The sequence below is a fragment of the Lepus europaeus genome, chromosome 10 (assembly GCF_033115175.1).
Source record: "Lepus europaeus isolate LE1 chromosome 10, mLepTim1.pri, whole genome shotgun sequence".
NCBI lineage: Eukaryota > Metazoa > Chordata > Mammalia > Lagomorpha > Leporidae > Lepus > Lepus europaeus.
This window is the reverse complement of record NC_084836.1, coordinates 80,075,904-80,089,369: the sequence shown is the minus strand read 5'-3', so window position 1 is coordinate 80,089,369 and position 13,466 is coordinate 80,075,904. Positions and strand designations below refer to the sequence as shown.

The 13,466-nt window shown below is 43.5% G+C and overlaps 1 protein-coding gene across 1 annotated transcript in view; it reads left to right on the top strand.

Annotated features, from left to right (window-relative positions):
• Nucleotides 1-13,466, top strand: part of KIZ (kizuna centrosomal protein) — a 124,383-nt gene that overhangs the window by 40,831 nt on the left and 70,086 nt on the right. The window contains exons 5-6 of the mRNA XM_062202250.1: nucleotides 4,555-5,200; nucleotides 6,375-6,693. Of these exons, the coding sequence (XP_062058234.1) occupies nucleotides 4,555-5,200; nucleotides 6,375-6,693 (965 nt within the window). The remainder of the gene's footprint in view (nucleotides 1-4,554; nucleotides 5,201-6,374; nucleotides 6,694-13,466) is intronic.

Sequence of the window (13,466 nt, the reverse complement as noted above, 5' to 3'; positions counted from 1 at the left end):
ATTATTATTATTTTTTTTTTTTGACAGGCTGAGTGGATAGTGAGAGAGAGAGACAGAGAGAAAGGTCTTCCTTTACCGTTGGTTCACCCTCCAATGGCCGCTGCGGCCGGCGCATTGTGCTGATCCAAAGCCAGGAGCCAGGTGCTTCTCCCGGTCTCCCATGGGGTGCAGGGCCCAAGGACTTGGGCCATCCTGCACTGCCTTCCCGGGCCATAGCAGAGAGCTGGCCTGGAAGAGGGGCAACCGGGATAGAATCCGGCGCCCCAACCGGGACTAGAACCCGGTGTGCCGGCGCCGCAAGGTGGAGGATTAGCCTGTTAAGCCATGGCACCAGCCTGTCCTTTGTATTCTTTACCAATGTAGTTACCCCTACTAGTGTTATTTATTTTGTAATGTGGATTTGAGTTACTGTCTAGTGTCTTCATTTCAGGCTCCATGAAGAATTTCTTAGAGGATTTCATTATGGCAAGTGAAAAATTATTGGCAATGAAAAATTCTTTGTTTTTATCTAGGAATAGATTAATTTGTTTCCTTTTTGAAGGAAATTTTTGATTGATATAGGATTCTTTTTTTCTTTTTTAAGATTTATTTATTTTGAAAGAGAGAGAAGGAGAGACTGAGATATCTTCCATCTTCTGGTTCACTCCTCAGATGGCGGCAGTGGCCAGGTCTGGCCAGGCTGAAGCCAGGATCCAGGTGCTTCATCTGGTCTCCCATATGGGTGGCAGGGATCCAAGTTCTTAGGCTATCCTCTGCTGCTTTTCCAAGACTATTAGCAGTGAGCTGGATCAGAAGTGGAGCAGCTGGGACACTAACCAGCGCTCATATGGGATGTAGGTGGTGGCTTTTACCGGCTATGTCACAACTCCCCCCGGCCCCCCAATTAGGATTTTTGATTGACAGTCTTTCCTTTAGCACTCTATGCTATTCCACTGCCTTCTGGCATCCATAGTTTCTAGGAGAAATCAGCTGTTAATCTTCCTGAAGTTCCCTTGAACAAGAGGGCATTACTTCTCTTTTGACTTTCACGATTCTCTTTCAATAAGTTATGATGTGTCTAGATGTGAATATTTCTGAGTTTATAGTAATTGCACTTAGTTGAGTTTCTTGGAATTGTAGTTTTTCATCAAATTTGGGCAGTTTTTGCTGTTATTTCTTCAAAACTATTTATCTCCGTTTCTCCTTCCTCTCTTGCTAGGTCTTTCAGTGTGTGTTTGCTGGTATGCTTGATGGCATTTCACAGGTCTCTGAGGCTCTATTCATTTGTCTTTATTCTTTTTTCTTTCTTTTCCTCAGACTGGATAATCTCAGTGGAGCTATATTGAAGATTGCTGACTTTTTCTTTTGCCCGTTCATATCTACCACTGAGCCCCTCCAGATAATTTTTCATTCTGGTGATTATACTTTTCAGATGTAGAATTTCTGTACTTCTATTTGGGGGTTTTTATGATTTCTATCTCTTTATTGTTATTCTCTATTTGGACACTTCTCATACTTTAATTCTTTAGATGAGATTTCCTTTAGTTCTTTGAACATTTTTAGGTAGCTGATTTAAAGTTTGTATTTAGTAAATTCACCCCAGGCTTCCTCAGGGGTGTTTTCTATAGACTGCTTTTTTTTTTTTTTTTTTAATCCCCTGTGTAGAGGCCATAGTTTATTGGTTTCTTTGACATCTCATACTTTTTTGTTAAAATTTAACATTTTAGGAGCAGGCATTTGGCACAGCAGGTGATACACTACTTGGGATGTCCCATATCACCGTGCTTGGGTTCAAATCCCAGCTCTGTTTCCCACTCTAGTTTCCTGCTAGTGCACACCCTGGTGCCCATATAGAAAACCCTGACTGAGTTTTAGATTCCTGGATTCAGCCTGGCCCAGCCTCCGCTGTTGTGGGTGTTTGGTATATGAACCAGGGTTTCTCTGTCTCTGTCTCTTTACCGTCCCCCACTTCCTAAATAAATAAAAGTAAGTTTAAATTTCTAAAAAACTGGAAGAGTTTAAACAATAATGTGCTAACTCTGAAAATCAGATTCTCCTCAGAATCTGTTCTTGCTCTTTATTGTTGTTTGTTTAATAACTTCTGAGCTAATTCTTTTTCATTGAACTTCCCTGTTTAATTAACTTAGACATCAACTAAGCTGAGTCTGATGCTTGTCTTCAGCTCCTGACTCCAGCTTCCTGGATTAACCTGCTTTCCTTAAACACTTGGCTCTGTAATTCTCACAGTCTTTGCCAAAGGGCTCACCTTTAATGTCTAGCACCTTAAAGAGTTTTCAGTACCACCTTGGCCTTCACTCCCTGCCTAGAGCCTCCGGTAAGCTAGAGGTGAGAGCCTAAGACCCTGTGCTTCTGCAGAGCATTCCCATGCCTTTGGGCCTGTAGGTGGCCATCTGGATGCCCAGGAATGTGTTGGAACTTTTTAAAGTCCATTATGGTCATCTCACTCACCAGTATCTCCTTCTAATTTTTTTTGGCAAATTATCTTCCCTGAATTTTACCCACTGCCTAAAACAGCCTCCAGTTTAAGCAATTACTTCCGATTCTTTTTGACAAATGCCCCCAGGAAAAAAGCTGTTCCCTCTGAGTGAGCTCCCAGTCAGGTCAAATAAAGACAGTCCTTTGTGTCAGATTGTCCAAGACACCACACGGATCAAGTAATGACAGTTCTCAGTGAGAATGGGGTTTGAAGGAATTCCATCCCTTTTCTGCCCCTTGCTGTGGCTGCTAGCCTACTGATTTTCACTGAGAGTATGGCCTGTTGGCTTTTAAATTTCTGCAGATCTGTGAAAGGAGGAATGAGAATGAAACAAGTTAAAATGCTGCAAAGTGCCCTGTTCTTACCAAGTTTGAACTTTTTCTTTTTAAAATTATTTATTTTATTTGAGAGAGATAAAAACAGAGAGAGCTTCACTGGTTCACTCCCAAATGCCCACAGTGCCAGGACTGGGCTAGGTCAAAGCTATCCTGGTCTCCCTCTTGGGTGGAAGGAACCCGAGTACTTGAGCCCTCAACATGGCCTCCCAGGATCTGTGTTAGCAGAAAGCTTGAGTTGGGAGCTGGAGCCAAGCATCAGACATAGAACTCTGATATGGAACATGTGAACACAAGTGGTGTCTTAAGGGCTTGACCAAATACCAGCTCCTGAGCTGTTTTTCTTGAATAATTGATTACCACATTTCTACAACCAGGTTAATATCTGGAGTTCTGAAAAGTTATTCTGAAAATTGTTTTTAGTTTTGTCTTTTTGGAGCAGAGGATTTTCAGATTCCTTTTAAAAAATAAAAAAGATTATTTATTTGAAAGGCAGAGTTACAGAGAGAGAGAGAGAGAGAGAGAGAGAGAGAGGTCTTCCATCCACTGGTTCATTCCCCAAATAGCCGCAATGGCTGGAGCTGCGCTGATCCAAAGGCAGGAGCCATGAACCAGCGCCCATATGGGATACCAGCGCTTCAGGCCAGGTCTTTAACCCGCTGTGCCACAGCACTGGCCCCTTCATAGATTCTTATTTCACCATTTTTTCTGGCACAGCTGTTCATTTTGTTGTTAACTTTGAGGTTGTTTATTTGATTTTGGTAATTGAGGAGTCAATATATTTCAAGAGAAGCTAGTGTATGCCATTTTCTCTCTTACAATTTGGGGCTCAGATTTTCATCTGCGGAGGAGGGGTGTAAATACATCTTGTCATCTACTGCATGTGCCTCTGAGAATCAAATGTTCTTATGTGTGTGGAAGTTCTTGGGTCCTCTTGGAGGGAAAGCACTTCACTTCCTGACGGCTTCCTTTATCAGACCCCTGAACTGCTGCTTCTCCATCTCCCTTTCTTTCTCTCTCTCTGTCTCCCTAGGTCAATGCCCATTCTTTCCATAGACATGCCAGTACATTCAAATTGATTTGAATTTCTTACAGATTGTTTGAAAATGTTCAGGAAAAAGTGGTAATGTTATTTACATTTTTACTATAAATTAGTAGACGTGATGCAATATATTTTAGTACCATCCTGGAGGTGATTATTGAACTTTTTTTTGTTATAGATAATTCTAGAAATAAGGTATAGAAATCTCCAGTTAAGCCTTGTGAGCCTCCCCACTTTGATTTTGTTTTTATTTGGTTTGGTTAACCACCTCCCTAGCTCTGTTGAATCTGAATTTCTCTGTGGAGAGCTTTTAGAATGTGCAGCATTTGGGGGGTGGTGTGGGAGTAGGGTGTTTATTGTTAATTAGGCATAACACAAAATTCACTTTTTAAGCATTTTGCTCAGTTACACTAATCACATTCATATTGTTGTGATTAACAATGACACATGCATTTCTCTTTTCAAAAATACAGAGTCCAAAGTTTCTTAATAGTATTTCTTTGTAAACCAACATTTTTGTCAAAATTCAATAGTGTGTACTCTACTGTTTCTACTCATTCATTGTGTAGGAAGCCATGAGTTTCATAAGACATGGTAGGTGCTGATTCCTGTGGTTACATTTCCTTTACCTCCTTTTGTTTTTAAAAGTAAACTTGTTTCACATGCAGTATGTTTAACTCACATCTCTCTTGGTGCTGCAGGTTGCACAACAGGCAGGAATTAACTTGGGGACCGCCATGTCAAGAGGACTGTATCAACCAGCAACAATCTTTATGGGCCGCCAAATGTCAGCCGTCTCAAGCATTGGAGGTTTCAGTGTAGAGCAGAAATCTCCCCAGCCCACAAAGAACTTTTCAATTCCTGACCCACATTCACTTGCACAGACAGCCCAGAGCAGTGATGTGACAGACAGCTGTGTAGTACAAACCAACAGTGACACACAGTGCTTAAATAAGTCTGACAGAACAGATGGAAAGACATCTCTTCAGATTGGTGCGAAAACGCCCGTCACAGCCAGTGTATTGTCTGAGGAGGAACAAACTCATTGCTTGGAGATAGGAAGCAACACACGTCACAGCGAGAGTAATTTATCTGTAGGCAAAAAGTCTGCTGAACTCCATTCCCCGTTACAGGAAAGATTAAGTCCAAAGAACAGAACCGATGATTTAAAGTGTGACAGTTGCAGCAGATCAGAGGGATCAGAGGGAGAAATATTGACACGGGAACATATTGAAGTCGAGGAAGAAAGAGCCAGCCCGCCAGTCTCTCCTGTATCAGTTTCAGAACACTGTGCATCGGAAAATAAGTGGTCTCAAGAGAAGCATTCTGCTTGGGGAGCTTTCTCAGGTGGGATCAGAGGCTGAGGTTGCTGATTTTTGTTGGTGTTTAGTTTTTCTAGGTGGCAGTGATCTTATGTAAGGACAAACTAAATTCTCTAATTTTATTGCTGTCAAAAAACAAAATTGTGACTTTATCAACAAATTCAGTTCCAATGAATTCTTAAATATGAATGAGGAAAAAAAAATTTTGTAACAGAATTCACTAGTTTTTAACCTAGTGTGATATTTTTAAAAATATTACAGCGGTGGGCATTTGGCGCAGTGATAAGATGCTTCCTGGGGCACCTTCCTCCCATATCAGAGTGCCTGGGTTCAAGTGCCGGCTCTGCTTCTGATTCAGCTTCCTGTTGATAGGTACAGACAAGCCGGATAGCTGGGGGCTTGGGTCCTGGGGTTCCAGCCTCCTGGCCTTAGCCTAGCCCACCGCTAGCTGGAGTGAATCAGCAGAGGAAAGATATCGCTCTCTCCCCTTCTGTCTCTCTGCCTTTCAAACACATTGTTTAAATGATTTTTTAAGTGTTTTAGATTTCTTAACCGCTGGCCGGTGCTGTGACTCAGTTGGCTAATCCTCCACCTGCGGCGCCGGCACCCCGGGTTCTAGTCCCAGTTGGGGCGCCGGGTACTAGTCCTGGTTGCTCTTCTTCCAGTCCAGCTCTCTGCTGTGGCCCAGGAGGGCAGAAGAGGATGGCCCAAGTGTTTGGGCCCTGCACCCGCGTGGGAGACCGGGAGGAAGTACCCGGCTCCTGGCTTCGGATCGGCGTAGCGCTGGCCGTAGTGACCATTAGGGGAGTGAGCCAATGGAAGGAAGTCCTTTCTCTCTTCCTCTCTCTCACTGTCTAACTCTGCCTGGCAAAAAATTTTAAAAAAAGATTTTTTAACCACTATATAATAAGTTGTGGGTTGTTCCTGCCTGTTCTTTTTTTTTTTTTTCCACAGGCAGAGTGGACAGTGAGAGAGAGAGACAGAGAGAAAGGCCTTCCTTTTTCCGTTGGTTCAACCCCCAATGGCCGCTGCAGCCAGCACACCGCGCTGATCCGAAGCCAGGAGCCAGGTGCTTCTCCTGGTCTCCCATGCGGGTGCAGGGCCCAAGCCTGTTCTTAATTAGTGGGTAGTTCTGCTCAGCGCTTCCTTGCCGCCCCTTGACGTTAGCGTTCACTGCTCCATTCACATCTCCTCTGCAGGCCATCATCCTCAAGGGGACCCAGAATCACAGAGCCCCATCAGAGAAAGCCACGAGGAGAAGGAGGAGGACAGTTTGAGCAGCAGCAGTAGTGACCTCACAGTTTCTGTAAGTGAAGACGATTTGATTTTAAAGAGTCCGGAACCACCGCCAAATCCCGGTGACCAGATGGAGGGAGAGGACGGAATAGAGGCCTTAAAACTAATCCACGCCGAGCAGGAAGGAGAAGCCCTGTCCTCTGAAGAAGATGATTGTGTTTTGCGAACCGTGAGCTCTCCGGGTTCAGAAAAGGAATCCTCCACAAACTCACCTGCACGAGAGTAAGCCATGCAGTTTTTTTGTTTGACTATTCAGGTTTTAATTGTAGGCAGGTTTAGAGATCATGCCACTGAGAATGTCAGAGTGAGGTCTCAGTCAGGGACGTGTAAGTCCTTTAGGTCTCATAAGCAGTCTTTAAGGTAAAATGTCATTTTCTTTCTTTTTCTTTTTTGTTTAACAAAATAGCTTTCAAATATGAATAGCATATTTCTATGATGAGTGCAGGTTATAACTTTACCCAGCCTGTAGTTAATTTGATTCCTTCCTTCCCCCTACCCTCAGGCTTTTTAGAAAAATCTATTTATAAATTTTGTTTTGTTTTAAAGATTTATTTATTTGAAAGTCAGAGATAACAGAGAGAGGGGGGGAGACGGGGAGAGCTCTTCCACCTGCTGGTTCACTCCCCAGATGGCCACAACAGCCAGTGCTAGGCCAGGCAGAGCCAGGAGCTTCTTCTCAGTCTCCCATGTGTGTGAGGGGGGCCTGGATTCCTGGACCATCTTCCACTGCTTTTCCCAGGCCATTAGCTGGGAGCTGGATTGGAAGCAGCGCAGCCAGGACACTAACTGGCCCCCATGGAATGCTGGTGTTGCAGTCAGTGGCTTTATTCCCTATGCTACATGCCAGGCACTGTGTAGCGTTTTGCTACCCTAGAAGGTGATGAATAGTTAAATGTGCTAGGAATTCAGTTTAAAGGACTGGAACTTTGTAGCTAATTAATTTGCTTAATCCTCTTATTCCTTGCCACAGAGTCATTTTTGTCTTAGGGTTAAATGTGAGTTAACAAGTTTTTCTAGTTGTATATCCAAACCAGCTTTCCTTTTCTGTATATGAATAGTACAAGATTGGAATCTTTAAGGTTAAATAGGAACATGAGCATTCCACATTGGGAGCAGTTATAATATCCAGCTCATAAAACCTTGTATGTGCTTTTTTATTGCTGATTGAAAATACTGGGTGGAAGAAAACTTCGAATAAAGCCTTAACATACCTCATGTGTAGAAAACTTGTTAACTTTTGTCATAGATTCTGTGATTTAAAAAAGAAAATAGCACTGACAGCTTTAAATCTGTGGAGGGGAGGAAGGAACCTAAAGGCGGCCTGAGGTAGATCGTGCCTTTTGCAGAAGAAGAGGTAAGGCGGGGGGTGTCCCAGGGTCTCAGAGGTCACCGGGGCACTCTGTCTTTGCAGCCTGCCTCCCTGACCCCCTTCCCGCTCCCAGAATTTGGAGCCACCCTGTGATGGCTCTGATTCCATCTGTCCTGGCAGCAGTTAAAAGACAAGAGGGCGTCTTTGTGCTCTTTTAGAGCACCGTTGAACCTTTGAACACACTGCCTCTTATCATTCATTATCCACTTACCGTGAAAAGTTTAATCTGCCGTCTGATTGACTCCATACTGATGTTCGGGAAATACTTATTAAGAGCATATCCAAGTGCAAAGTGTTTGCCCTGTGGATAGAAGCACTGACACTAAGACGCAAGCCAAATGGTTTTTCTGGTAATAATAGTCTCATCATCAAAGAGGGATGAGGATTGCGTACTGCATCGCCAGAAACTATTACTGTAGGTAGAATTGACCTATTTTGGGTTTTGCATTTGTAAGTTTATTTTTATGGCAGTGCCTTGGACAGGTTAGTATTTAGAGGCTAACTGGGGGAGTAGTCTACATATCCAGGACTCTATTTTTCTAAGGTTGGAAGTTGAGTATATGAATAGAATTACTGCTGAACATTTCTCTACAAGTCAGGAATGCTTTGTCTCCCATAGGAATGACTTTTTACTGTTACCTTAAAGCAAACTCCTTGGAATTTTGGGTTATAATTTTCCAATATTTATTGGAAAATCTAGGCATTTGGGTAAATTTTGTGTGTGTCTTAGTGAAATCCTCCCAGGATGAAAAGGTCAGTTAGCAGTGGTTATTTCCGTGCCTGTGTTACCCAGTTTGGGCCTATTGCTCTTTGGTGAAAATACTCTTCAGGAATAGGTTGAAGGTGGTTTTAGATGATGCTGGTTAACTTGTTAACACTTCTGCTACTTTTGAGGCCGCTCACTCTCTTAATTTTTTTCCTTAGTGTGAGCTCTTCTCTTTTGCTCTCAGGAGTTAAGTGTTAGTCTGAATCTATGGCATCATGTTTTCCGAACTAAGACTGTTCTCAGCCAGCGGCGCGGCTCACTAGGCTAATCCTCCGCCTTGCGGCGCCAGCACACCGGTTCTAGTCCCGGTCGGGGCGCCGGATTCTGTCCTGGTTGCCCCTCTTCCAGGCCAGCTCTCTGCTGTGGCCAGGGAGTGCAGTGGAGGATGGCCCAAGTGCTTGGGCCCTGTACCCCATGGGAGACCAGGAGAAGCACCTGGCTCCTGCCATTGGATCAGCGTGGTGCGCCGGCCGCAGCACACCTACCACGGCTGCCATTGGAGGGTGAACCAACGGCAAAAGGAAGACCTTTCTCTCTGTCTCTCTCTCACTGTCCACTCTGCCTGTCAAAAAAAGAACTAAGACTGTTCTCAAAAGATACCTTCATCTGGGTCTCCCGCAGGGGCACAAGCACTTGGGCATCTTCCACTACTTTCCCAGGTATATTAGCAGGGAACTGGATTAGAAGTGAAGCAGCTAGGTTGTGAATCTGTGGCCATATGGGATGCTGGCACTGTAGGCAGCAGCGTTACCCACTATGCCACAGCGCCAGTCCCAGACCTTGGCATTTTTAAGTGTGCAGTTTAGTGGCATTGATGATTTTCACATTTTTTGTAAGCATTAGCCTCATCTCTGAGAATCTCTAATTTACTGTCTTTGAATTTACCTCTTCTAGATATTTCTTACAAGCATCATCATACAATAGTTGTCCTTTTGTGTCTAGTCTATTTCAGTTAACAGTGTTTTCAAGGTTCATCCATGCTGTAGCATGTAGCAGTGCCTCATTCGCTTTTATGGCTGAATAATAATATAGTGTGTGACTATACCATGTTTTGTTTGTCCATTTATCTATTGATAGGTGCTTCGGTTGCTTGTATTTATAAAAGCAAAGTGCCTTTTTAAAATCTTTATTTTATTTATTTGAAAGACAGGGTTATAGAGACACAGGGATAGACAGAGAGAGAGAAAGGCCTCCCATCCAGTGGTTCACTCCTGAAATGATTGGGTTGGCTGGAACTGGGCCAGACAGAAACCAGGAGCCAAGAGCTGCGTCTAGGTCTCCCACATGGGTGCAGGGGCTCAAGGACTTGGGCCATCCTCTGCTGCTTTCCCTGGCACATAGCTGGATCAGAAGAGGAGCAGCCAGGACTTGAACCGGCATCCTATGGGATGCCAGCATTGCAGGCAAGACCTGCAAAGTGTTTTTGATAAGTTTCATGACTCACTCCCATGGATGCTTCGCAATATTGAAAAAACCAGACCATGATTCAGGTACACTTCCTCCTTTATATGCCATAAAGAACTCTTTTCACTAGAAAGCATGTGAGAGTAAAATTGAGTAAGCTGTTGATAAAAAGGATAACCTGAATCTCTTTGTTTTTGAAGAAGAAATAATTTGCTGCAAACATTGGTACAAAGATCCATGACTGAGAGCTTATTGTCATGTGATAGATGGATGGCCCAATGTCAGTTGGGGCCACAAGGATGACTTGACCATGTGCCCCTCATGATCCTGGAGGTCAGTGAACTGGCAATGGCAGCGGGGTTCCTGAAAGAGCAAGAGGGCAAGCCCCAGTGCACAAGGTTTTGTTGTTGTTGTTTGTTTTTGTTTTTAAGATTTGTTTATTTGAAAGAGAAAGAGACAGAGAGCAAGAGAGGTCTTCCATCTGCTGGTTCACTCCCCAGGACCGAGCTAAGCCAAAACCAGGAGCCAGGAGCTTCATTTGGGTCTCTCACTTGGGTATCAGGGGCCCAAAACTGGGGCCATCCTCTGTGTCTTTTCCCAGGCCATTAACAGGGAGCTGTATTGGAAGTGGAGCAGCCAGGATATGAACCAGTGCCCACCTGGGATGCTGGCATCGCAGGGTGGCAGCTTACATGCTATGCCACAATGCTGGCATTGAAAGGTGTCATACAAGGGTCAACACAGCATTCTGAAGGCTGTGTAAGCTTTGAATCAGAAGGAAGAGGGAAAGGGAAATTAGTTCTGGAGGAAGAATGCAAGGAGGAATGCAGACATGGAAAATGGTGCCTCATGGGACAGAGCGAAGGGACCTGCTACTGACTGCTCATTGAGGAGGGTCAGGGAAAGTTTACAGTGTTGCTTGGGCGAGGTTGAGAGAGGCCTTGACTATCAGGTTGAGTGTAGAGGTCATTGTCTACATTTTGTAGAGCTGTTGAAGGTTATTTTAAGAGAAGAACTGTGTGATGAGGGGCTTGATTTAGGAGGAGTGATCTGAGATTGTTTCTGGATTAATTATCCATGTGGTAGGCAGCATTCTGAGATGGTGCTGAGATTGCAACCCCCTGGGTGTTATGTGTGCTCCTTGGAGGTGGGCAGGCCAGGGGGGTTGGTAGTTTACACTCCCTTGACCAGGCTGTATTATATGACAAAGGTAAAGTATTTTGTTGATACCCTGAAGGTCCCTCATCAGTTGATCTTGGATTAATCAAAGTGAAGGTTATCCAGGGTGGGCCTGGTCTAGTTGGATGAGACTTTATTTATTTTTTAAAGATTTATTTATTTGAAAGGCAGATTTACAGAGAGAGGTAGAGACAGAGAGAGAGAGGTTGGATGAGACTTTCAAAGGGGCCAGGCCTTTACTGCAGTCAGAGCTTCAGGGAAGTGAAGACATTTTCCTGTTCACCTTGAAGAAGCAAGCTGCCATCTTGTAGAAAAAGCCACGTGGCAGGAAATGGCCTGCAGCTTGTAGGGGCTGAGAGCATCAGTGTTATAGCCCCCGGGAAATGAATTCTGCCAACAACCTGAGGACTCTGAAACTTGGATGAGATTGCAATCCCTCTGACACCTGGTGAGACCTTGAGAGAAGGACCCTGCTAACCCAGTCCAGGGGCTGTCCACAGGAATTTTAAGATAATATATTTGAGTTAAAATGCTAAATTTGTAGTAATGGATGTGCAGCAATGGAAAATTAGAGGGTTGGCAGCAAGGATCGTGTCTTTGCAAGTATTGTATGGGTAGACAACTTATGGGTAGATATGTAGTCTATGCATAATGACTGGAAGCAGAATTGCATGGATGCAGGGTTCGGTGTGGGAGCATAGTGACAGAGAAGCAGAGTGAATGGCCTAGCAGCCAAGGTAACTGTGCTTCCTTTGTTTCACACCTTCACCATCTGAGTTTTCACACATGGCCATGTGCCAGGTATGCAGTGGTAGAACATTATAGACAGATAGGGATCACAGAAAGTAGGTGTGCACACTGCTTAGCCATAAACAGCCCATTTCTGTGGTTCTCTAATCAATGAAGCAAGGTATTCAGGTTTTTTGTTTGTTTTGCTTTCTTTTGTTTATAAAAGTGTAATGACATGTATCCTTACAGTCTTTATAGTATATTACAGATTGGTTATTTTATTGCCTAAAAATCCCCTGTGCTCCGTCTACTCAACCCAACCCCCTCTGCCACCCAGACCCCTGGCAAGCACTGATTTTTCTGTTGGCTCTAATTTTACCTTTTCTGAGATGTCATATAAAAAGAAAGCACACAGTAGGTAACCTTTTCTGATTGACTCTTTCACTAAGCGATATTTATCTTGGGTTCCTCCTTGTTTTTTTGCGACTTGCTGTTTCGTTTCTTTTTAGCACCGGGTAGTACTCCATCATTTGGATGTGTCAGAATTTATTTATCCATTCACCTACTGAAGGACTTGGTGGGGGCTTCCAGGTTTTGCCAGTTATGACTAAAGCTGCCATAAATGTCCACGTGCAAATTTTTGTGTAAACATGAGTTTTTAACTTACTTAGAGAAATACCAAGGGGTTGAAATTGCTGATAAGTTTTATGTTTAGCTTTGTAAGAAACTGCCAAACTGTCTTCCAAAGTGACTGTACTGTCACCAGCAATGAGTGTTTTTGTAGCTCCACATCTTTGTCAGCATTTAGCAATGTCAGTTTGTTGGATTTTAGCCATTCTAATAGGTGTGTAGTCATATCTCACTGTTGTTTAATTTGTAATTCCCTAATGACATAAGATGTTGAGAATCTTTTCATGTATGCCATTTGTATGTCTTTAATGAAGAGTCTTTTCAGATCTTTTGCCCATTTTTTTTAAAAAAAATATTTATTTGTTTGAAAGACAGAGTTACAGTTACTTCTAAAATGTCTGCAATGACTGTTGCTGGGCCAGGCCAAAGCCAGAAGCCAGAAACTCCATCTGGGTCTTCCACACTGCTGGCAATGGTGCAAGTACTTGGGCCATCTTTTTCTTTTTTCCCAGACACATTAGCAGGGAGTTGGATCAGAAGTGGAACAGCTAGGACTTGACAGCACCCATATGGGATGATGATTTCATAGGCAGTGGCTTAACCCACTGCACTACAACACCAGCCTTTGCCCAGTTTTTTAAAAAAATATTTTTTATTTAGTTTCACACATGGGTGTCAGGGACTTACGCACTTGAGCCATTATCTGATACCTTTCGGGGTGTAGATTAGCAGCAAACTGGATCAGAGATGAACCTAGGACTCCAGTATGGTATTTGGGCATCCCAAGTGGCATCTTAACATTAGTGCCAAATGCCTGCTCCTTCTCACCATTTTTAATTCAACTGTTCACTTTCTTATTTTCTGAGTTTTAATAGATCTTTCTGTAATTTAGATGTCAGTCCATTATCAGGAGAAAAA